This window comes from Tyto alba, unplaced genomic scaffold, assembly GCF_018691265.1.
Source record: "Tyto alba isolate M040663 unplaced genomic scaffold, T.alba_DEE_v4.0 Super-Scaffold_18, whole genome shotgun sequence".
NCBI classification, from domain to species: domain Eukaryota; kingdom Metazoa; phylum Chordata; class Aves; order Strigiformes; family Tytonidae; genus Tyto; species Tyto alba.
In genome coordinates, this window is record NW_024881280.1 from 12,908,463 (window position 1) to 12,933,363 (window position 24,901).

At 37.2% G+C, this 24,901-nt stretch overlaps 1 protein-coding gene across 25 annotated transcripts in view; it reads right to left on the minus strand.

The window, feature by feature from the left end:
- Positions 1 to 24,901, minus strand: part of GPHN (gephyrin) — a 293,302-nt gene that overhangs the window by 13,476 nt on the left and 254,925 nt on the right. For 15 of the 25 annotated variants that reach the window (XM_042790904.1, XM_042790910.1, XM_042790902.1 and 12 more), the window contains 4 exons: positions 21,448 to 21,567; positions 17,082 to 17,140; positions 16,703 to 16,856; positions 14,843 to 14,964 (listed from right to left, as the gene is read on the minus strand). In XM_042790904.1, coding sequence (XP_042646838.1) covers positions 14,843 to 14,964; positions 16,703 to 16,856; positions 17,082 to 17,140; positions 21,448 to 21,567 — 455 coding nt within the window. Of the gene's footprint in view, positions 1 to 6,133; positions 6,206 to 14,842; positions 14,965 to 16,702; positions 16,857 to 17,081; positions 17,141 to 21,447; positions 21,568 to 24,901 lie in introns of all 25 variants that reach the window. The other 10 variants (XM_042790897.1, XM_042790894.1, XM_042790887.1 and 7 more) reach the window with 1 other exon arrangement.

A 24,901-nucleotide genomic window follows, 5' to 3' on the forward strand; every position in this document is an offset into this window, starting at 1 on the left:
AATTAACACAAAACACTCCTCACAGGAGTCACCTGCTGTAATCTTCAATCAACACCCTAGCAAACATCTTCCTTGCCTTTAGTGGATTTAATGCAGAATGACATGTTAAATTCATATTGCATATTAACACATATTTGATATAATCAGATAACAAGATACTACTTGTTTCATTTGTTGTATAACAATGAGCAGCTTCTCCTTTGGATCATCACGGAAAGGGAATAAATAATTGAAGACTACTAATTTCTGAAAGAATAAACAAAATAACTTTGGCATCTGAGCATGTCATGACAAGATTGTTCTAAAAGGCCTGTGACAAATCACCACGAAGTTGAGGAAAACCACTCACTGTCTGAGCAGGTACAAATCAGAAGCTACATTCTGAAGCCTCGGCCGTTGCTAGGGGCAGGATACTGGACTCGCTAGACTAATGGTCTAATTTACTATGATAAATCCTTTAAAATGTCTTGTCAAAGTGCTATTCTTGGATTTTTTTCCTTCACGGACGTAACTGTAACAGGTACTCAAATACAGTGGTGAATACCTTAATCAATGTAAAATAGATTTTGATGGGAAGTCTCATTTCCAGATGGCAAAAGTACTCTGTTTCATCTGGTGATTTTCAAAGTCAGAGTGACACTGTGTACAAGAAGAGAGTGTGCTTTCCTAACATGCTGCAATTCATTAAAAAACCTATACTCTATGTATGTTTCAGATCACATCCCAATATCTTCCATAAATACAACTCAGAAGATTTGTTCTGTAAGGATTACGTACAGTTTATGAAACTATTCATATAGATAAGTAAGCACAAATCCAAACTTTCTTTCAACAGTGGAAATCTCCATCTCTAGCAGACTGTCTGTACAAATATGTGTATTGTACATACATTTTTGAAGCTGCAGACATGCTTTGCATAAAGAGTCCATGTACTTTTAAGTATATCCTGATATTCTCTGTTAATTTTGCCAGGCTGATAAACAGTGTCTATTTTATTACCTCAATTTCCTGACCCTCATTATTCAGCTTTATGGAACAGAATGAGCAGTACAATCTGGAAATTAGTTGGAGGGTATCTGTTGTATAGTGGCAGCAGCATGCATAGAATCCAGTAAGCAGATGCATGACATTGCAGTTAACGTGCCACTTGATTTCATTAATTTGAAGAGAGGGCTTGCAGGATGGCAGCATACCAGAATAGGAACACCTTCTGGATTCATGAAAAATTCTGATTATCAAAGCTAGTTTGTGGGAAACTGTTATACAGCACTTGATTATTGAGCTGTCTTTGAACAGAAAAGATACACAGGAGCCTAGACCTTGAACAAGAAAATGATGCAAGTCTCATTAAAATAGACAGCAACCACATAGAAGATTTTTTCCTTTATCTCTCTCAAAAGAAGTAGCTACATTACAGTCAAGACTAAAGAATTCTCTATGTGTTAAGTGCCATTTTGAAGTACCCTAAATTACAGTGTAATCTTCTCTTTCAAATAGAAATCAACGTCTGTTAATTCACTTCTGTTGATTCTATTGCCGTGCTTCAATGTCATTAATTATAAATCTGTCAGCCTTTTCTGTGATACAACCCTTAACACTAGCAGTTTGATACATGCAATTAAACTGCTCAGTTTTATAATTTAATTTAGAAAACAAATAACAACAAATGGTGATCTGCATCACCTACCACTGCAGTAAAATAAGTGATCACTGTAAAACTGAACTAGAACAATTAGTTAGGACTGACTTATCAAGCCATTGTCACAGTACAAAATCCATAGTTCAGTACTAATTTCCAGGACCATTTCCACCAAGTCCTTTCCCACAGTAGTCTCATTCATTCAAGTTAACCTCATTACCTGACAGTCATTTCCAGTCCTTGTTCATTGCCATACGCAGCTATTACGGTTGGGTGACTAATAGAAACACTTGTGATTGTTGTACCCTTCTATGCATCAGCCCAGGCTTTTATGAACCCAGATCTTCTGGAAACCTGTACTTGCAAAATCTGTGCATGCAAACCGTCACAGTTAGCAGCTTAAACCTGAATGCTTTACAGATATATTGGACACAGATACAGAAAGATGGGCATGCACCATAATGCACCAGATGCATGCAGAAGTGTCTACTGTGAGTACAAAAGCAGAGCTGAGTAACCTTTATTGCATACTGTTTTACTTTATTTGAAAGCATTTCAAGTATTTCAATTATAGGCTGAAATAATTACCCCTTCAGACATGATTCCTCATAGATTCAGAGGAACTACAGATCCTGGACACAGTGAAAACTGAAATGCTAGCAGTGATCCCACACCATTCACACTAAAGACCAAAGGAGACTAGCTGCTCCTCTAAACTACAGCAGTTGACTGTAAAATTCAAAAGAACATGTGCCATCTGCAGATACCCTGAGTTTAGCACATTCTGGCTGTGCCTGCACAAACGGGGAACAATGTGCTAGTTTTGCCTTCTCTAGAGGTTTCTTTTCTGCTAAACAGATCTCCTACAACAAGACTTAATAACGGTACAAAGACCTGCTAGAAATTCCCCTTGTATGCAAAGTTCCCAATTGAGCTTCTAGTTCTCCATCAGAAAAAAAAGAAACACCTCCAAAACAACAAAGAATTTACTGAAGTAAAACTTTCATCGAAGAAACAAGAGAGTGAACTAACTTATTGTACTCAGAGATCTCATCAAGCTCAATGACATTTCTGTTTGAGGAAAGATGGGATATAGATTTGATCCTTTATGATTAACTCTCATTTTTCTTCTTGTGCTCATTCAGTTGAGGTGACAGATTTCAAAATGAATAGATGAATGCATCTAGGCATAAAGACAAAGTCTGTCACCCACTTCTCACCTCATGGTCAAGAGGCATATTTTGCATATCAGTAATCTGCTGGATGCAGAGTAGTGCATAGATGCCATATTAGGTTTAGCCAACTAAAACCCAGCTTCTGTAGAATGTAATGTTGAATGTAATTTGAGGAATGTATTTCAATTAACATAATTCAATGAATGAATATTTGAATGTAATAGGAATTCTGTGTTTTGACTGGTAAGGTTCTCTAAAGCAGGAGCTGATCTGATTTTGATGATGTATGTAGGAACATATGGGCACTCTTCTGAAACTGTATTTGTTTCAAAATTCTCCAGTGTATTTCATCATGTTCTCATAATGTTTCTTCCTTCTACCTTCTGTGGGATTTCCCTAGATCACTTTGAACAGATGCAGTATGTTTTCCCTAAGAATATAGGCCAGCTTGTGAGGAAAGCTGGAATAATGACAGTAGCTTTTGGCTTGTTCAACATGACTATGTAAGTTTTGTCTATCTGATAGCAACATAAAAGAATCTGTCTTTGTTACTTTTTGCTGCTCCTTTAATTGATGGTGCTGCAAATAAGAACACTGTTTTGCAGTGTAATCTTTTTCATGTCTGCATTTATGAACTCAGAAAGACTGATCAGAGGTCTTCAACTCTTTTGCTGAAGTTACCATGAGATCTGCCTAATGCCTTCAATTTTTTCTCTCTACTTGGATGATAACATACTTTACTTCACTGTTTTCATTAATGTTTCAAAAGACTCCACTCATATATGCCAGAATGACAAAAGAGCAGAGAGGTTATAACCAGAAATAGCCATGGGAGTGCAACAGGAAAGGTCCCATGCTGTAGCAGCCAGGTGCTGATGTGCTGGGGAGCACATTCCTGCGTGAAGGCATTACACTGCTGATGGCTGGGTCCTGTATCACATTCTTGTCTGCTGCTTGTGTACATTCATCTCCAAGCATTTGCTTGTGAATTGTAGTGATTTTTTTCATTAGTACTGGAAGAACAGGATGAGAGCTTTGGTAAGTTGCCTTCAGGTGCTGTGTCCTTGTACTAACCTGTGAGCACTTCATCCACTCTAAATCCAGGCTAGTGTGTGTCCACTGAGTGTAAAAAGCAGCCTGAGAACTGCTGTTTTCCATTAATCAATAAATTATCCCTGGCTATTTTACTGGCTGAGAACAATGAACCTTATCCCAACACTTACCAGAAACTAATTAGTTTTTCCAAGAAGTTGGATGGGATATCACTGGTAAAGAAAATAGCTTCTATTTTATCTTCCTTCTTATGAGGGAAGTGAGCATGTATGGATTCACTGAAAAGTTTTCACTTTTGAAGAGGAAAATACTCAACAGTTGTAGCTAGGTTTTGAAATAATATGACTGAAGATTACACCACACAATACAATAATCAATGCCAAAGATGTTGCTCATCAGTAAAGATGATGGTGCACTGGTGAGTCTGAAGGGTAAACATGGTTCTGCAATTATTTCTTTCCGAGCACTCATGAAATATGAGAATTGCCTTATACTGACATAATCGAAAGTAAAATATTATGATTGATGTAATTAGTGCCAGTTGCTTATATAAAGCAAATAATGTTACAAAACCTGACACATGGTGATGTGGTATTGTTATCATGGAATTTCTTACTTTTTCATTTTGCTTTAGCTTCAATTTTAAGTAGGAGTAAATTGTAAATATGTTTTAAGTGAATTCATCCCCCCTGTAAACTGGTGTAACTGCTGTTGAACTACAGTATGGATGCCTCTATGACAGGTAGAAATGCAGTCCCTAAAGGCAATGCCTTAAAATGATAGTTTTCTCTGTAAAGTTCCACCCTTTACAGAACCATAACTCAGTCACTTGGAAAAAATGTCTGTCTCCAGAAGAAAAATGAATTGGAAGGCACAGGTCAGAGACGATATAAAAAGGCCTTTTGAAATTCCCTGTCATCAGCTATGTCTTAAAACAAATAGTTATTTTTTTGAAAATGTCAAATGAAATATGACATCAATTTTTGATCACTAAAACATAATACAAATTCTTCAAGAAGCTACAGTTTACTAGAAATAAGTGAAGAGAAGAACAGAAACCTACCCTGTTTGAGACCAGCAAGTCAATTTTTTGACAGCTGTTAGTCAATGGAAGGAACTAGAACTTCGTTTGTCTCTACAATACTGGACTATATTCCTTCAAGCACAAAGATGTCTGCCCATTGCATTTTCTCCTGCTCTGGGAGCAGAAGCATCTTCTTATTGCTCATGCTTTGGGTAGCAAGGCTTTATTCTAGGGCCTGGTTTTTGTTGATGCTTGCTCCAGCACTGATAAGAAGAGCCCAAAGGCTTGTTTAATGTGTCCTCTAGATTTAGGCTGTTAGCAACGATATGTGTACTGACTTGTATGAGGTATCCGACATTGATCACCTGCTGGCAGATTCCAGTTTCTAAGCAGTTTCTGATAAAGCAGGCAGCCTATAGCATGCTCTTCACATTAATCTAAAATGTTATAAAAATAGGCCCATTAACCTCAGTGAAGAGCCTCACATGACTGAAATTTTCAGGTACTAGCCTTTGATAGGTTTTTCATTACTTTTCTGCCTATTTTTAATTCCAGCAAGAATCAAACTATAGAAACTATTTTTTCTGTTTGCTAATGGAGAAAATACAGGTGGTTTACTCTCCCTCTGTTACCACTCCTGGCCTTTTGGCCTCTCTGTGTTAGGAGGTAAATTCTGTAAATTAATCTGCATTAAGCCATCCGCCTAAATAAGACCATATAACTGGACATGTATTTCAGAAAAAAGAACAAAAGGTGTAGTGGATAATTTAGAGATTTCATGAACATTCCAGCTGGCCTGCTTTAGAGATGATCAGCATGGTAATGGAAAAACAAGTATGCAGGTATGACTGAAGAGTCGCAACAGTGACTTCCCTAGAGTTGTACTCTGCTGCTACCTTCAAGCAGGTTTCTTCCTTATTTGCTCTATTTTTAAAAGGGAAAATCCTTGATAGATAAAGATGTTTGCTGCTACTGATGAGTAATGTAAACCTTCTTGGTATTAAAAGAATTTTAATTTCATCAATGTTGTGGAGCCATGTACGTCTACAGTGCACTGGTGCATAAGAACTTAACTGACAAGGCAGTGTTATTTAATGGACAGAATAAAAGACCATTTGCTTCTGTATGGCAACCATTGGTAGAATCCATGCTCCAAGCTCTGCACTGACAGACACCTAGTCAAGCCTGCCTGTGAGCATGCATGTGCCTCAACGTCCCAAGTGTTTTAAAAACGGTGCTCACCAATCTGGTAGGCCTGTCTCCGCAGTGTTCTGGAAGCTCTGTGTCCCTTCTTCTTTAAAAACATCTGGCTTCCTGAGGGTAAAGGAAGCAGAAGGGGTATAACAAAGAGCCAGGGAAGGAGAGAGGCTCCTGGGGTGAAAGGGATGCTCTGTGCCCAGCTGTGTCCCCCTTGGTGGCTTTGAATACTCAGAATCAACATGGGAAATGCTTCCTCTCTGCAGGGCCAGCCAATGGGAGAGAAAGGGTGTATGGGAACACATTTCAGTTGGTTTGGACAGGCTTCTCACAAGGATGAAGAGTGAAGTTATGGAAGGATTTAGGCTCAACTGGGCATGCCAACAATGCGTAGTTCATCTTTCCTTGCAGACTCTGCGGAGAAACTTCTTTACTCTTGACTTCCAGACAAAGCAAAATGAAGTGTTAAACACCTTGACATTTTGGAAGGAGGACCACAGATAATGGGAAAGTATTTGGAGATGGGCCCCATTAAAACATTTTTACTCATACTTTCTAGCTTCTTATTCAGGAAATGGGTTGCAAGTCATATTAAATGTCACCTTCTTGACTACAAGGGGGGAAGGACTGTATTTATCTTGATTTTATATCTCCATAGTCAATAAAGATGCCACTTCATTCATGAGAAGCTTCATACCTGGCTACCCTGCTCCAAGAAGCAGGTTTAGAAAAAATGTCCAAAACTGAGAAAGTTACTTCTATCAGGACCTTATTGAAAACAGTGTTTTGCTATGAATTCCTATTTTATGAAGACATCATTTCCTTTTAAATATGTTTCTTCCAAGTCAGATTCACTGGGAAGAAATTATTTCCAGATAGTGTTCCTTGTAACAGAAATACAAAATAAGCCAAAATCTACATTTTTATACTCTTAAATGTAGGACAATCAAATGTAAAATGCAAAAAAACTTAATTTGACATGAAGATTTATAAATGTCTTTTTTAAAAAAACTAAAGTAAGACATTGAAGATTGAAATGGACCAGGTCATAAATAGTCATTGTGCAACTCTGGAGCCCTTTCTTCTTTTCAGCTGGCTGGACTGTTAACAACAACAAAACCAACCTCCCTCCCCAGTTCCGAGCCCAGACTCAGTTGATCCTGCACACAGCAGCTGCAGCCTATTATTTTAAAGACACACATGGACACTACTCAAATGAAACCTAAAATCCTCTTTATCACCTTATAACTCCATGCTTGGGTTCTCCTTGCAGGTCATGACAGAAAGGATCTGTCAAATCAGATGTGTACTAATGTTGTTTGGAAGTCATGGAAAAAGGTTAAAATGACACAGGAGGTATGTTTAGATGTCCATTTCTTTCTGAGAGTTTTCCCAAGATAGCCATTTCCTAAAATGGCTGCAGTCCCTCGTTTGTTCTCCTATCCACTGTCAGAGAACAAAGTCTGTCTTTGTTTCTCAAAATAGGGTCACTGTGTCAGCAAGTGACATACAAAAGACTTTCAGATTTCATAAATGATCCCAGCTTCTGTTTTACTCATCAACATTACGGACAGCAGTCTCAGAAATCAAGAACTTTTTCCAGAAAGGTGCTAAACTCAAAGAGTATTCTCAGTCTCACAATGTTTTTCTCCAAGGAGGCAGACTGAAACTATAGATGTTTCCAAGTGATGCAATGAATTACACAGAGGTAAGGAAATCAAATGCAACTTGCAGAAATTTCCACAAAGTTTCAAATTCATTTGAGCATCATGTATTAAAATAGCCAAAGCTCTGATTGGCATTCTGTCTTTATAGATCACTGTTGCTGTGTTATTTCTGCTGGTATTGGTCTTCTGAGTTTGTGCTTCTTCTACATTATTATAACATGAAAATTAATTTAATTATCTGAAGTAAGTTAAGAGATTATTTGCGACCAGGAGAAATAACTTCAATAATTGTGAAATGAGTATTTATCAAAGCAGTTGATATAGTTTCCTAATAACTAATTACTTTCACTGTTAAAATTATGCTATATTTGCAGTCTGAATTAGTCTAAGTTTGATATCTAGCCATTGCTGCTGAAATAGAAACGTCATTAAAAGTTTATTCTCCATGTGGCTCAGTATTATTGAAATGTAATCAAGTCATCTTGTAAGAATATCTTTGTTAAACTAAACAGCCTGAGTTCTGATACCACTGGACTATATGATCTGTCTGTCAACAACTTAAAAATTTTAATGGTTCTCCTCTGAATTCTATACAATATACTGTTGTCTTTTTGTCCTGGGAATACAAAGGTAAGGCCAAAAATAACCTAATTCTACAGGAGACTTAGCTCTTTATACATACGCTAGAACTTGTATTTAGCAGATTACTTGCTACAATGCTCAAATTTTCTCCTAAATCTTTATGTCTCAGGATATAATCTTCCATTCTGTAAATTTTATTTACATTCTTTATTCCTATATATATCAATTCATACTTGGTTGTATCAATAACATACTAATAATCAGTTTTCTAAGCAATTCATATTGCTGACACAGTGACCCATCTTCAACATTCACCACTTACTTGATCTTTCTGCATCTACTGCATTTATTAGTTTTAATTACTTTCTTCTATGGTGTTAGTAGTAAAATTTCAATCCTCAAAAATTTGTCAGTGACTTGGGAACTCAAATTCCTATATATGATCTAGATATCGAGGAGGATAAGAGTCATTTAAGTGAATGATATTTTGGCTCCTAGAGGCTGAAGTTCTCTTGTAAACAGAACCTATGCCTCCAAGTATTTTTTAAAATGTTAATACACGCCTCAAACATAGACTACGGTAGTTTTTATTTCCCTCCAACAAATACAGATTCCCTCTGTTTTCAAATATAGGAGGATTTTCATAGTACTCTGTCCTCTTTATTATTTGTTGATTGTGTCATGTTCTACTACTGGGTTGTGATTCTATAAATGCTAATTCAGGGAGAAGTCCACGCCTGTGTTGAGGACAGTTATGAGAATGACACACTGTGGTGCATTAGCCTTCCACCTGTCACCTCTACAGCATGAAATTTTATTACCTGTCACACTATGTAGTTTCCTACTGGTACAGAAGATCCCCTGGGACTTGTACTGCCCCGTTTTACAAGTTCTTTTTTTCACCTCTGTTTTGGCTCAGATGTTTCTTTGTGTTTTTTGAATAAGTGCATTAGATGAGATGACTTGTCACATATGACAACTTATCTGAAGTTTTCACTAATGATTATTGAGAGTTGTGACAGATATTAAACATTTCTGCTTGAAAAGGAGAATATTCTTGACAGAGCACAATGAAAGAGAGGACCTCCATATCTAAATCACCTTCAAACTGCTACCCAGTGACCCTGGATTCATTAGGCTATGATCACACTTTATAACACCACCATTCTTTGAGCAGATCTAGAACTGAAGTCACTTTAGCGAAAACTAATATTGTGACATATGATTTAAGGCCTTTTCTCTAACAAGCTTTCTCTTGCAGTCATTTGTTAAATGATACTACTACTACTACTAATTCTATTCACAGTATATTTGATTGTACCCAAGCTGGAGATTAAACTGGTGCAGGGAGAGGCTAGGATTCTGTGGCTGAACTCTGCCTCTATCTCATGTTCTAACTTATATGATGATATATGACAAGTTGATATTGCATGAGAAATTTTAGAGTCAGAGCAGTTTCCCCACTCTCCTCCCTCCACTCCAGATGTTCCATCTGAATTATAATACTGGTAATTACATGCAACCCACACAAGTACAAAAGATTTAAACCTCATTTTGGATGGCAAACATAAAATTCAGGCAGACTGAATCCTTGAATGAGATCTTGGTATCCCTTCCAAAATATGAAGGAACTCTTTCAGTGTCTTTATTTTAGGGATATCATACAGTAATGCTGTCATAATAGCGGGGGTGATTTTTAATGTGTTTACCTGTCACTTAGGAGCTCTATGTCATAAAAGAGAGGTATATAAATGAGGAACTAATCACTTCTAATGTAGAAAAGCTCTCATACGCTGCTGATTTTATAACTGTTCTGATAAATTTTTAAAGCAACTGTGCAGATAATGTGAATTTCCTAAATTCCTCTCCTAAGGAGAGAGAGATTCTTTCTTTCTCCATTGTGCAATCACAGGCTCATAAATGAAAATGCAGCTGGAAACAGCTAATGTTATATGTGTCTGTGAGAAAAATGATAAGGGAATTACAAAATAGGGAAAAGAATGCAGAGAAGGGGAAAACGCACTCATATAAACAAAGGTGAAAACAGAGGAAATTGCATTCATTACATACATGATTGAAATTTTTTAGCAAGTTTAATAAGACAGTCTCTCATAGAAAGAAAACTGTCAAAATGGAAGATGGCTTTCTAAAACAGAGGCCCACACTTGCAGATTTTGCTAGGGCTAAACTTTGCAGCTTTAAATAAACAGTGGATACAAAGAACAAGACAAATGAAATCATCAGACACAAAAATATCCAGATAATTAAGGTAACGGAGTTCTACAGATCAGATCAACAGTTTCCAAAGAACCAAATAATTTTATAGACTATAAGCAAAAGAAATTAAATTAGGCCTTTTTAACTTGTTCTTGTTATATGAGACAACACTCAAAAGTACATTTGAATACCAGTTTTAACTGGCCAGTTGTTTTTGCAGTTTTTTGGCAGGTGATTCTGTGATTCAGACAAAGATGTAAGACACAACAGTAAGAACAACATTAGAAGGGTTCTTCCTTTTTTTGATTTAGCATTTATTTCTTGTGTTTGGAGTAGTTCTGGAAATGGAGTATCTTCCATTTCTACCCAGAGATGTGTGCTTTTCAGCCAGCCTGGTTTTTATAGGCTAACTAAAGAAAATCTTGGTTTCTAGCCAGCCATAACTTCTGCTATATCACATTTCCCAGGTTTGTTCTTTTCTCCTATTGCTTGCTTCTAGGATTTTAAGTGTAGACTTTATCTATGTGTTTTGGACTTCCTGTTTTTAATTTTGAATATTGAGTCCTATTTATGAGAATGGAAACAAACAATGGCAATCTCAGAAATTGTTAAAATTCTCCAAAAAGGAATAAATATTGGTTTCCATTGAAAATACAAATATAGGCTAAGTGAGACTTGAGTGGCCAGTTCAAAACATAACTTCACATATGATTAATATGCAAAGGCATTTTTAAAGTGCTCCTAACTACTCTGCAGCCACTCACAGACATTCCATATGCTTCCCCATCCTTTCACATTCTCTGTTGGAACATGTTTATGTGTATCACAGTCCTGGGCTTTGAAATAGCTGAACAAGTTATTTTCTTACCTAAACACCTCAGTGATTCATGTGCTGAAATGAAATATAGGAATACTTACCTCTGAGTTTGTCTTCACAAATACTACTCTAAAACAATTTTCACACTTGAATATTAGCTCTGTATATATTCCTGACAGAATTTCTATTTTTGTTAAAAAATGACCTGTTACAGCAATAGTAATACTCAGCTGTGCTCTCTATTAGCTGCTCTCAAACTCCAGTCAATGCTTATGATATACAGGAAGTGACACTCCTGGTAAGATGCAGTAAAATTTACTCAATGTAAAATATATAAACAAGAAGAAATATGGGAAAAAAAACAAAAAACAGAAAACAAAAACCAACCCAAAATGTGAAATTTGGGAAGAAATAAATACATTACAGTGATAACTTCAAAGAAAAAATTATAAGTTTTTAATTTTCCCTTCTGAAAAATATTGTTTGCCAGTATTTTTACTACATTTTTAGGTATTGCAGGCATATAAAATCTTTCTCTTTTTCACTGTTTGGATAAATAATATACATACAAAATAAACTGCACATATATATGAGCACACACAAACATACGTGATCCATGGTTTAACTCCAGTAAACCATATAACAGACACTGAAGGCTTGTTCATCTTGTCTAGAAACATGCTAACTGTCAAAACTGTACTCTTCGCAAGATCTCTCTCATAAGACTCTTGCATTTGTTCAAGTGCCACAGTACTCCATCAAATCAGTCATGTTAGTCCGAAAGTTATATACTGAAATATCCATATGGGCAACATTCTCTTAGTAGATTTATTACATTATGAAATAATACCATACTTATTATCAAACTAATTTACACATCCAGATTTTCCCTTTGACTGAAACTGAACTGCAGATGCATTTTGTGGTAAATATATGGATTGGGCACGTGAGTGTGAGAACGGCAGAAGACGTAATAAGACAGAATCCTGGTATCAGGTGGGGAGGATTCTTTGCTAAGTCAACAGTACCAAATTATTATTTCAAAACTTACTGCAAAGTACAAAATCAGTCTACAATTGGAGGCTCATCATTTCTATTCTATGAGCTAAAGTAACTACCTCTGCAGAAATGACTCCCCAAGCATGAAACTAAGTTTAAAAAGAACTCTTGATACCTTTGCCAAGGTAATACTACTTCAAGACACAGAGAATATTTTAATAGGGAGGATTCAAAAGTATCACCCTCTCTCATAACTGAAAGCAAAGCTGCAGACACTTATCTGCCTTTGACTGATACGTATGTTTGCAGTCTGGTTTTCAGCTAGCATCCAACAAGTAAAAAAGGGTCACACAACATATTTGTAAAAACAGAAAAGTAAAATGGTCTTAGAAAAGTAAAAAAATTGGGCCTTAAATCTCACTAAAAATTGCTTGCTACTTATTACTGAGAGCTTTCAAGATTAATTATCCTCACAGACACTCTGTGCCTAGGAGGTTACAGAAAAAAATTCTGAAGGCAATGAAGTACATAGCTATAGTTTTGCACAATGACCTTAAGTTAAACTCTCCATTTGTTGCTGTTGACTTAACAGCAAATTTGAGACTACACCTATTAGGTTGGGACAAGGCCATAAAGAACAAACAAGCTTTACAGTCTTCTTTTGCCAGAGGGGCTACCAGGAAGATGTCCAGGGGAAAGCATCTTCTCCGTTGGATTAACTTACTGTTAATAAAGTTATGTAAGTTGATGTTGACAGTAATGCTGATGACAGTAGCAGTAACTTTTGGTCATGAAGATAGCAAAAAGTTCCACCTCCAATATTTTGTTGGAGAAAACCCCTGCCAACCCTTCTTTTACGTAGGGATGACTTTCAGGAGCTGATTATGATTAACAGCCTTTTTATGGCTGTTTTCTTTTTTCTCAGATATGTAAATCTAGAACCTGATCTCTGGATATAATTGTTTTCAGAACTTTGCTCCAGTGCTTTAAAGTCTAAAAAGGTCCATATTTATGATATAGAAAACACTCTAGAGATCCAGAACATTTAGATACCATTTCTGGAAAGAATAATCGCATGACTTTAGACTCTGCATGGTATCTCCCCCTGAAATTGGAAGCATTCACAGGCAGGAGCTTTTAGGTACTTACTGCTATTTAGAACAGCAATGGAGTTTTGCCAGGCCAGAGAAGGAAGAAGGATGCCTGGATGCACTGAGAGGATCCAGAAGGGTTTGCTTTCTCTAGGATCACAACCACTGCCATGGTTGCTGAGTGTCACATTCCCTGTATGAACACTTCATATACAACCGCATTTCCTGGGGCCACCATTCAGATTTGTTCACATATTGAAAACCACGCAGTGGTTGGCCCATTCATATACTTTCTGACAAGCTAGTGATGTTTTGTATTGAATCCTGCACTAGGGAAGTCTGGTTTTGAAAGGAGCTATTCTCTAGCAGTAGCCTTGTCTACCTGCTTGGGAATTTTGTCACCAATTAATGTGAAGTGTGGGTGCTGAAATTCACTATTTCCTCTTTTTTTTTCTTTCTAATCTGGCCTCACTTTCACCTACCCACAAGGAATACCCTTTTTCTCAAACAGGTGAGGGTGAACCTGAACAACTCCCTATCAAACCAAGTCTATCGGTTTGATACCCAAAATGAGAAACAAGAAAGCCTGTTCAAAGCCTTTGGGGCTCCATAAACAGAGGAAATACATTATGCTGAGAAACTCAAGCCGTGGATGACAGGCACTGCACAGTTTTGCAAAGGACAAAAGACTGAACACTTCAATCACTTATCCTAGAGCTCTCAACAGGAGATGTGACTTCACTACCACTGGGAAACAAGGCGCAATCACTGTCAGATGAACAGAAAGAAAGACTGATCACAGGGTACTACTCTGTGGCAATCAAAGTGGAGAGACCAGCAAAGGAAAAAAAAATTTGATTCTTCTAAATTCTTTGACATATTTCTGGAAATGTTGGGCAACATCCAGCAATGGGGCTTTTCCCAAAAGACAGTCCCTCAGAATGTGACAAAATTTTATACTCTAAACTAATTTTGGCATGGAAAATAAACTCTGAGAGAAACTTTTCTCCTCCCTTTATTGGATCAGAAAAAAAGTATAGTTGCTGTAGAATTGTCTCCTCCTACATGTATTAAGTATGGTGCTTGTGATGATACTGCAGCAATACATTCAATTTGCAGCAGTAACAGATGTTTCAACAAACAAGGCAAACCAAGATGAACACCATTCAATAAAATTTTTATCAAATGATTCCTCTTAATATTAGAACAGACTTATTTATTTCTCTAATGAAAAGGGTAAAATATCTTCTCCAAGATGTACCTTGTCACAACACTGTGACAAGTGCAATGAGGGACATTTTCTCTGGTATTTTTTCCATGGATGCCATAAAGTGCACCGCATGAATATGAAGTGACATCTTTACTAACATGTGGTACTTACTTATCTCCCACAATTCCCAAGTTGATTGTTGGATAGCCATGTTCCTGGATTGTAGCTAGGAGAGTTGAACGGTTACTGTCCCGAATCTTTCCTGGCAAGAGGTCATCTTCAGGATTCAGTAGCTATAAAACCAGAAACACTCTCAGTCAGTCTCCTTGGCATACTGTGCCTTTACACAAATGAGAATTTTCTTCTTCAGACTGGACAGGATATTCTTAGACACCTATCATAAAATATATGTGTAAAGTGATTTTGTGAATTTAAATTAATAAATTATCGAATGTGCAGCAATGTACAACAATCTGTATTGAATAGAGCTTGGTTCTTACATCAATTACTGTTTTGGATGAAAATCTTTCACTCAAGATAGTATCATGGCAATCGCCTTACATGTGTTACGTATTTTGGAAGTTAAACTACAAAACATACATATGTAAACAGATATTTTATATACATTAGAAATTCTTTTGTAGGACACAGAAAGACAACAAAATATTGACAGGAGGTAAATAATAATAATAGCAACAGCAACAGCAACAACAACAATAACAATAATAATAATGATGATGATGATGATGATGTACCTGTAAAAACTACAGCAATAGTATTAGGTAGTAAGGTAAACATAACCAAAAATGGATCATGGCTAAATTTTGATGCTTTGGCTAGCAGCACTATTTCTGTGAAGATCTCCATAGGATGTTTAAGAAACCCACTGTGTAGGATCTTTTTAAACGCATGATACAAAAGAAAGTGCCCATGTCAGTAAAGGACCCTTTAATGACATGCAAAAACCTTCAGTCATATGGAAGATACTATTCAGCAACTCATCACCTGTAATGACTGTAGATCTCTGGATTGTTCTTTGGATAGCAGTACGTTTCCTGAATTTTACACCCTGACTATGTTATGAAGTCTGTCAAGATTCTGTCCCAGCAAGGCTGGCCTCAGGCACCCACATTAGCCACAGAATAACCTTCAGTGGGGTTGTGGGATTTGTAAGGATACCATCAGATGTCAAAATTCAACACATTACAAGTTTTCAAAATCTCTCAAAATTCAGCATATTCAAGCTGTATGAGAATACAGCTACTGGGTTTATGTTTGTGTCTGGATTTCAAAGAGTTTATCTCAAAGGACAGTCAAAATTATAGGTCAAAATTCATGCTGTCTATAAACTTCGAACTGATCATCTCAACCCACAGTTCCTTTGCTTTTGCTCTTCCTATTCTCAATCTGTTCTGCTGCAGGAGGGAATAAGCAAGCAGAATTGCTGGCTGGGGTCAACCCACAACACGTGTAAAATTAGTAAATTGATTTAATCTTGAACCTGATTTTTCTGATGTAGTTAAAGAAAGCTGGTCTGGAGTTTTACCAAGAGGAGATTGGATTTCAACATGTGTTACTACTAAAAAAAAAAAGAAAGGCACAATACTATGGTAAGGCAATTGGTAGTACTATTTGGTTTTCAAAGACAGGTTATCTGCCATTTGCACTATTGCTACAGAGGAGTGATGCTCAAAAGAAATTACTCTTCCAGTCATAACTGATAGTACAAATTACAACCATGACTACCCCAAGGTCCTCCCTTTCTAGCAGGAGCAAAGCAGCTGGCATATGGTTGGATATATTATCAAAATTTTGGTAAAGGCAGTGTGTGAGACTTGTGAGAGAGCCCTTGGGGCCGAAAGCACAAGCAGCCGATTATGTGTTGATTACTCATAAAAATACCTCAGGTCAGCATGAGTTGCAGCTCAAAAAGTGAGTCTACTTGGGAGTAGGATGGAAGTCACTATCCAAAACACTGTCCCAAAGAAGATACAGTAATTCAGACCTTGATTTTAAACATCCTTTTCTTACCTCATTCCCTGTTGACATGACTGCAACCACTGGAAACTTGTTAACTTCTACTTCAGTTACTCCAACAGTTGCTAAGAGACCGATCTCAGATGGACCCATGTGGGTTCCTTTAGCCAGCACACATTCACCTCTTTTAATGTCATGTCCTATGGGTCTGAAAATCACAGCGCAGAAGAAAAATGAAAGAAAAACAAAATGAGACTGAAAGTATCTTTCCCTGATTGGTCCTGCTCCAAATGAGGAGTGTCCAGGGATGTTCATTAGTCAGATTGTCAAAATGTCAGTACTACTTATGGTTAAAAAATTACTGTAAAAGTCACCAGCCTTTCTATTCCCTACAGTGATATTTCACTGTTAATAAAGTAGGCTGTTTACAGACCTGATATCTTGGCCTGGTCGAGCCTGTACCAGGATTCGAACCTCTAGTTCTTCAGTGCCCTGCAAAAACAAGGAGATCAAGTACAGTCAGCTGGGCTATTCAGAGAAGATTAATCAGTTTTAATTTCTTAAAAGTCTACACAGCTTACAGTACTCATTACACTGAGACCTCATGGTTTAAGCATCATCATTGTTCTCCTGATCTGTGTGTCAAGATTGTATTACAATGTGTGCTAAAACAGAACAGCTTTATAAGAAATTTTCTCTCTGATGAGCCCACCAGTGAAGGACCAGCACTGAATACATAGTTTTACCTTCCTTTTTTTACAATCCCTGTGTTTATATCTCTTTCCTATGTTATGTTCTATGTTTGTCTGTTGATATGGTATACTGAGTGGATTCTTTCTACTCTTCTCAGCCAACCTGATCTGCTTGAACAGTTTCAAAGATGGCATTTCAAAAAGACCTTTGGTCTCACAGACAATATGCTACTACACCCGCAAAAAGGTGGGAAGAAGCTATATGCTCTAGCTGTTTCAGGATTTTCATGTAGATTCTTGTAGTGGAAACTCCTGAAAGGTATGTAGAAATCAGAAGGATGCTTATTCATCATGTTTGTTTACTGTGAACAGGAGACAGTAGCCTGAAAAGTCTGATGTCTACTTTAATATTTGTGTTTACTTCTTCAGAATTTCAGTGGTTTGGTGATTCATTCAATGCTAATAAATGGCACATGACCCGTATTGTTAATATTTCATTTATAAGCCCTGCAAGTGGGTTGATGATATATACGCTCAGTTTTGCGATAGTGTCAGTCTGTCAGTAGCACTAAATCTACACTTACTTAGACTGGAACAGATTTTGTTTTTACATTACCATGTCGTGCTTCATACTTTAAGTACCTCAAAGTCATAAATCAGACACTAATATTACAAGACAAACAAGGCATGTTATTGTCATGTGGAGTTTCTACAGGAATAATAGTGTTGTATAGGACACTGGGACTTGTCTCTTTTCTTAAAGGCGATATGGACTGTATTTTCTGAGTTCAAACTAAGTGCTTTAAACTGAAGGCCCCAAAGTTAATGAATGTGTTGTTACAGATTGTGATTCTGTTTACCTACTGTGAAAATGGGTAAGTTTAAACCCCTTAAAACTAGGAAATGACTAACAAAAACATCAATCCTGAAAAAAAAGATTTCTTACTTTATCACAGTATTTTCAAAATATGCTTTTAATGCAAATTCTGTTTCTTTTATACCTGCTTCTCTTGTATATGAGAAGAGACTATTTTTGGCTGCTAGCGTCCAAAATGGCTGTGGTGGTGCCTAGGATGTCCTTTTATCTCCCTTATCCCCATCTGAAGCTGTGAAAGATATTTTAGGCTTGTAATACAAGTCTGGGGAACAGTTAGTCTAAGATTTATTTTATTTTTATGACACTCTGGGGGATAGTTGTCCGGTCACAAAGATTAGTATTTTCCATATCTTTGATAACATTTAATAACTATGAAGTTTCTAGGCAATCAAGAGGAGTGGCAAGGATACATCTGAGTAACAGAAAAGGTCCTGTTTAGGACTCCTGGATGAAGGGAAACAAGAAAATAAAAAGGCTTTTGAGGGATTTAGTAATCTCGGGTTTGAAAAGCACTGTGGAAAGTGTGACTGTGGGTGGACAACATGGTGATGTGTGGAAACTGTCATTTATGGAACTGATGGGTGTCCCAGAATGCTTTAGGAATACAAGATAATTGAAGGTGGCCAGAGGTAGGGCTTGCAGGGAGGTATGGCATTATGCTGAGAACACCTTTCATTTGGTGTGCATCAGGCAGCATTCTTCTTGCTGTGTACTAGTATATTTTGAACTATGTCTGAGTGGTTTACTCCGATGGTTGTTAACAGCTAGCATCCATACTGACATACTGATGCTTGGTCTTGATGCAGGATCTAACTCTTGTTTTGGTTGATCACATTTGCCTCTTTTTTCCTACAAAGTGATGTAAAACCCCAAAATGTAAAGGGCGTAGACATGTTTTTGCAAGGACTTTTCTCAATGATTGTGCATTTGTCAAGCTGATGAGAATTATTCTTCCTGCTGGATAGATGCAATTCCCTTCAGGCCTGTGACTTCTACAGTCATTTGTGGAATGCTTGCTATGATATTTAAGTACTGCTACCATAACCAGAGGTCAAGGAGCTCCTTCTAAAAGTACTCTCTGTCTTTTCAGAAGAACATTTTTCAGATGTTACAGACTTCATTTCAGTTAAATCCCAGCTCTGAAGGAGTTCTTAACACTAAAAAGGAATATTCTTGAAATATGTAGCCAACCAGGCATGAAAAAGAAGAGAAAACTAACATATTAATTAAACTATACTAATTATTTATGTATTGGATTAGCAGACTGGCATATTTAAGGACAAGTAGAAACTGAAGGGTTCTACTTCACACATTCAGGCAGAAAAGGAAGCTGAAAGTGGCTGACTGCTTGCTAAAAAATTCAGAATTTAAGCACATAGCCAAATAATTTGTTCTCACATGCAGAGGAGAACATGCACAGAACAAGTGGAATTCAGGCAGACAGTCATCCAAAGAAGTAGAAGATAACAGGTTGTCGTGTGTGTTCCTCTGCAATGTGATAGCCCTCTCATGATGAGGTGGGCAATGGTCACAGAAAACTTGCTCAGTGAGGTTAATGGAACAATTAAAAAGTAGTGAATGCAACGGTATATTTTATGGGAAGATATAATCTACACGCACACATCTGTAGCCTCAAAGCAGGACTGACTCAATATTCTCTGTTAGGAAGAAGGCCAGCCTAGACAGCTTGCTGACTTCATCAAATGCAAAATTCTAGGCATTTACAGTAATAAGGCATGGGAAAGGATCATGAGATTGTGTTTCAGTTTTTGCTGTCTTCATCTGCTTTGAACACTAGAATTCAACTGCTTACAGCCCAGCTGCAATTGCAATGCTAGCATAGAGCTGTGGCAAAGTGGAACAGCTTGTCAGAACAGCAGCAGAGGAGCAAAGGCTGATCTGAGCAGAGAGCCATGCACACACTTCATTCCAAAACTGAACTTGGACGTTGTGTCAATAAGAGACTTATCTTTTTGCCTTAAAATCTGTCAGGTGATGGCAAACATGATGATGGTGTCCTGAAATCACAGCTGGGGAAGTGAAGGTAATGATTCAGATGGAATTTTCTGAACACAAAGGAAGTCTAAGATGGACTGTTTTGGATACAGTTGTCTATAGACAACTCCTGTGCTTAACCAAAAAACACATTTTACTTTAAGACAACTGTGCCTACAGAATTAGTACTACAGTACTCATATTTTTACTGTGGTATTTTGCAGCTTCTGTAAGGTAGAATGGTAATATGATTTATAGTTATGTTGGAAAATCTGTTCAAATTAAGCAGCGTTAAGATTATATTCTGGGGGAATATGCACCTTATCCATTTCCTGGTTTTCAGCAGTCTTAAATTTAGTAATTTTCTCATTTTAAAAGATGACAGAGGTCTATTGAAGAAACTTAGTTATGGTTTAAAAAAACAGGGGGGACACTTACTTCCTCTGTTACATAATAAAAAACCTCATTCTAAACATGCGTTTATTTTAAGGTATGTGCACAAGACATATTCTCCAAAATCCACTGAATTCACATTTGCTGAAATGAGAACAGCTCTAGTAATATGGAACTACCTTCGTAGCATAGTTCAAAATAATCAAAGGCATCCCGTGGATTTTGCAACACTTAAGACAGTTCACTTTCCCACAGAAAATCATATTCAGCTTTAATTACATCAGTGGTAATGCTGCACTGTAATATTTCAACGTATTACTCTGGGATCAATATCTATTTTAAGAAAACTTTTCCCCTTCTTAGTTGGTGAATTTATGAGAACTTTTAAAGAAGTCATTTTGCTGAGTTTCAGGATGATCCTGAAATATAAAGAAGATTGCTCTACTGCTAAATGTGAGCTCTGTAGAAAAGAAGGAAATACAATGTCTGATTGCCACTTTGTATTTTAAAATGTGAATACACCAGGCACTCAAATTGGACCGTAGTTATGGATCTCTAGGAGGCATTTGCCTTTCACTCAAATCATGCTCCCAAATACTTTGGTGTCAGCATTCAACACCTGTGATGAAAAATCAATGTCAGGACAGGTAGGTCTGTGGTTCTGTTATAACAGCCTGAAAAAGTGAGTAGAATTGCCACTAGGAACTGATGTGAAAATCCTCAAACTTCTGAGATTAACAGAAGAGTTTTTCTGTAGGACTATCTTTTATATTTACAGGACTGTATCACGAGCCATTTTCTACTGCACACAAAAGAAAAATGAGTTTTAACTTGTGACTCACATCATCTGATTCCCTGATGAGCTCTGTATCTTCCACTTGCACCACTGCATCAGCACCACATGGAATTGGAGCACCAGTTGTAACGCGCATTACCTGACCAGGCATCACCGTCTGAGTTGGCTGAAAAATAAACAAACAAAAATTAATTTGATTTTGAAAAGAAAAATCTCAAACCATTTGAACTTTATGAATGTCATCTGAAAGACTAAAATTCTTATTTGTGGCATGACTCTTCATATACTGCTGGTGATACCAACATGTATAAACTCCAATGTATTTGAAGTTCATTAGGTCATCGCTTCAGATCTGTCTTTTTTTTATACGGTTACATATTAGGTGGCTTCATATTTTTCCCCTTAGATTTCCATCACAATAATAACTTTCAGAAGAAGCAATAGGCCGATGCTCTGGTTGGCTCAGAAATACAACAGTTAACTGATGACCTTCGAGAAAGTTACATGAGCAAAACCCTAGTAGTTCTCTGTACATAAATATTTTCGCAGAGTACTCTGGTCCTCTGGGTTGAAATTATTTTGCTTTGGTTTGGTTAGGTTTTTGTTCTCTTTTGTTTTGCCAGCACGCTATTTATGGAAAACCAGCAGCTTGTAAGTAAAGTAATGTAATCAGCTGCTTCATATTTAAGCAAATTTCCTTATACTGAGAGACAGCTCGATACTAGTTCACACAGAATATCTATCTTTGTGAGGGTCAATTTAGCAAAGCCCCAAATTTATAATATTTTACAATTATGCAAAGTCACAGTACATTACAAAGTTTCAGCACAAGCAATACAAAGAACAGAAAAATATCAGAACAACATGGTAAAACAAATTACATGGTTTTAATAAAATTTCTCACCAGGCAGTCTATTTTAATACACATTTTTCAAAATCCAGATTAAAATTGTAATTTGACCATAACCACTTAAGAAATAAATAACTAAAAGAAAAATATTTCTAAAAAAATGCAACTAGAAGAAGCTGGTATTATGACTGAGATTTCATTGCTGGAATATGAGTGCTTGCTCCCCGCAGCACTTCAGTGAGCCGAGCTTATGTAGGCTTTACTGTTCTCAGTGAACATGTGCTACACACAGATCCACACAGCTGTGACCAGACCAACGTATTCTGTACGTGCACACATATAATTCATGTGCAGATGGACTCTGAATTCCATATGTGGCACTGGAATAGGTCCAGGACTTCTCAGACGGAGATTAGCACGTATTTGATAGCAACCCCCAGACCTGCAGGCAGTACTGCCCAGGCACCGCCTGCTCCCGCCCCGCAGGCATTTACTCCACCACTTTTAACAGGAGGCTGTTAAGACATCTGCAAATTCCAGACTGGGGGCCAACGCTTCAGCTGCGCAAAGCTGTGCTTGGCTTGCCCATTCTCCTACTCCATTTCAGCACTGTCACAACTTCTGAATTGTGAGTATTACTCTGAGATTTGTGTATTTCCAAGGCTGCTCATCAGGACAGAAGCCCTAGGGAGAGGCTGGAAATGGCCTGTAGCTGGTCTACCAGTGACCTACGCATCCCAAGAAACACTGAGCCTGGAGTTGATTGAATCCTGACGCTTTTCTAGGGGTAGCGGAAATCTAACATCCTTTGAGAAGAACATAAATAAAATGCTAAAATAAAATAAAAAAAAAAAGATCACACTTGCCATATGTCATGGTTAGTGTGTTTTTAGGGCAAGATTCATGTTATCCTAAAGTAGGTATCTAAACCAGATAACATAAAAATATATATATTTTTTAAAATGGCATTTATTTCTCATCATTGACTATGCAAGGAGCTATGGCAGAATAGCTGAGATGCTGCCATTTATACTGAAAATTCTTAAAAGTGAAAATAATCTTGTCTAGTGTGTTGATTTTTATGAAAATAAATATTGCAAAAGGCAAATCTTACTCCGTGGATTAAGGGAGCTCTTTTGCATATTGTTGTAGATACAGTCTATAGGCACATTACAGACAGGTAATATTGTTTTGGACTTACTAAAGCACTGATGTCTTTAGTGACAATTTTTAGAGGAAAAATGTTTTACATAAAAGAATTCCCCCATTCAAAATGTGGTTTTGGGCCTGAAGAACTACAAAGAATACAAAATTTCTAGAACTGCCAGAAGTCAGTGCCTACAGTGATAAAACGCTCTGCAACTATCCATGCTTTTGGAGTTTATTACTAGAGGAGTTAATTTTTTGAGGTGTAATAATGTAAAACATTTAAACAAATTTATGATACAATAACAATTGCTTTTAGAATTGGTTGCTCATACATTTAATTTCCTTTTTGTCCTTTAGGAATTTGATCAGATTAACTTTACCAACAGAAGTCAACAATCAGATTTGTGTGTGAATCTCCAGGGCTATGTTCTGTGGAAGGAAATTATTCCTTCTCAGAAAATGTATTAATGTACAACAATTTCACAGCAGCTGTTTTAAAAGCCTTTGAGATCTCATGCTTACCTGGAATAAGGCACTACTGGGTTCTGTCTTTTGCCTTCATCCCTGATAATCTATTTAATGTTAGTCACTGAACAAAAACCAGAAACAATCTATCGAGCACAGCCCCCATTTCAGGCATTTTCTCTTGCACATGATTACATCTCTCCTATGTGATTTACAATGACCCATGCTCCTTTCTGTAAAAAGACCCAAGTTAATGGAAACATGAAAAATGCCTGTTTTCCATCCTATATTATAGCTGCTTTGTTGCAGTGTCTCTTACAAACAGCTTTATAAAGTCTTCCAGGAAATGCTAGGCTCCAGCTATGCAAGTCTATAGGAAAATCATTGCTCCCCATGGTTGTTTTTCACACAGAGGCCATGTGGGTGGCTCGTGACTAGTATTCTAAATGTGCCCTAACCTCCCCAAAGCAGGACAGTGTCTGAAAGCTTTCTTCAATACCAAGTAAAACATGGTTGTTAACATAAACACAACTATTGGAAAATGGAAATCAGAAAATAATACACAATTTACAAATTGATACAGAAATGTCCAACAATGTCTCAGTCCCATTTTCTTCCTTTCTACATAGCATTTACATAACCCTTTTCCCTATAGGAGCAGCCAAATCTAAACCTATTTTGAACTCCCTGCTGTGAATCATTCTGTTAATTGGTCTGTAACATGAAATGCAGAATGTTGCTGCTGAGAGTGACTGAAGGGTGAAATGAGACTGAGGAGCCTTCCAAGGCTATAAATAATTTCTTGGGAAGGAGATGAACCTGAAGATGTGTTGGCCCAAGAAAAAAAACTTTGACCAATTATTCAGAGGTCAACAGCTTCATTTTTCTAACTCACCACTGGTATTTCCAGAATTATTCTCTCTGTATGCCTCCTCCCACCCAACTTTTGTTCCTTGCCAGAGAGGTTTCCCATTCCCATTAATCTGGGAGGACAGACTGTCCCTGCAGAGAGACATTTGTGAGCTCCTGAATTTGT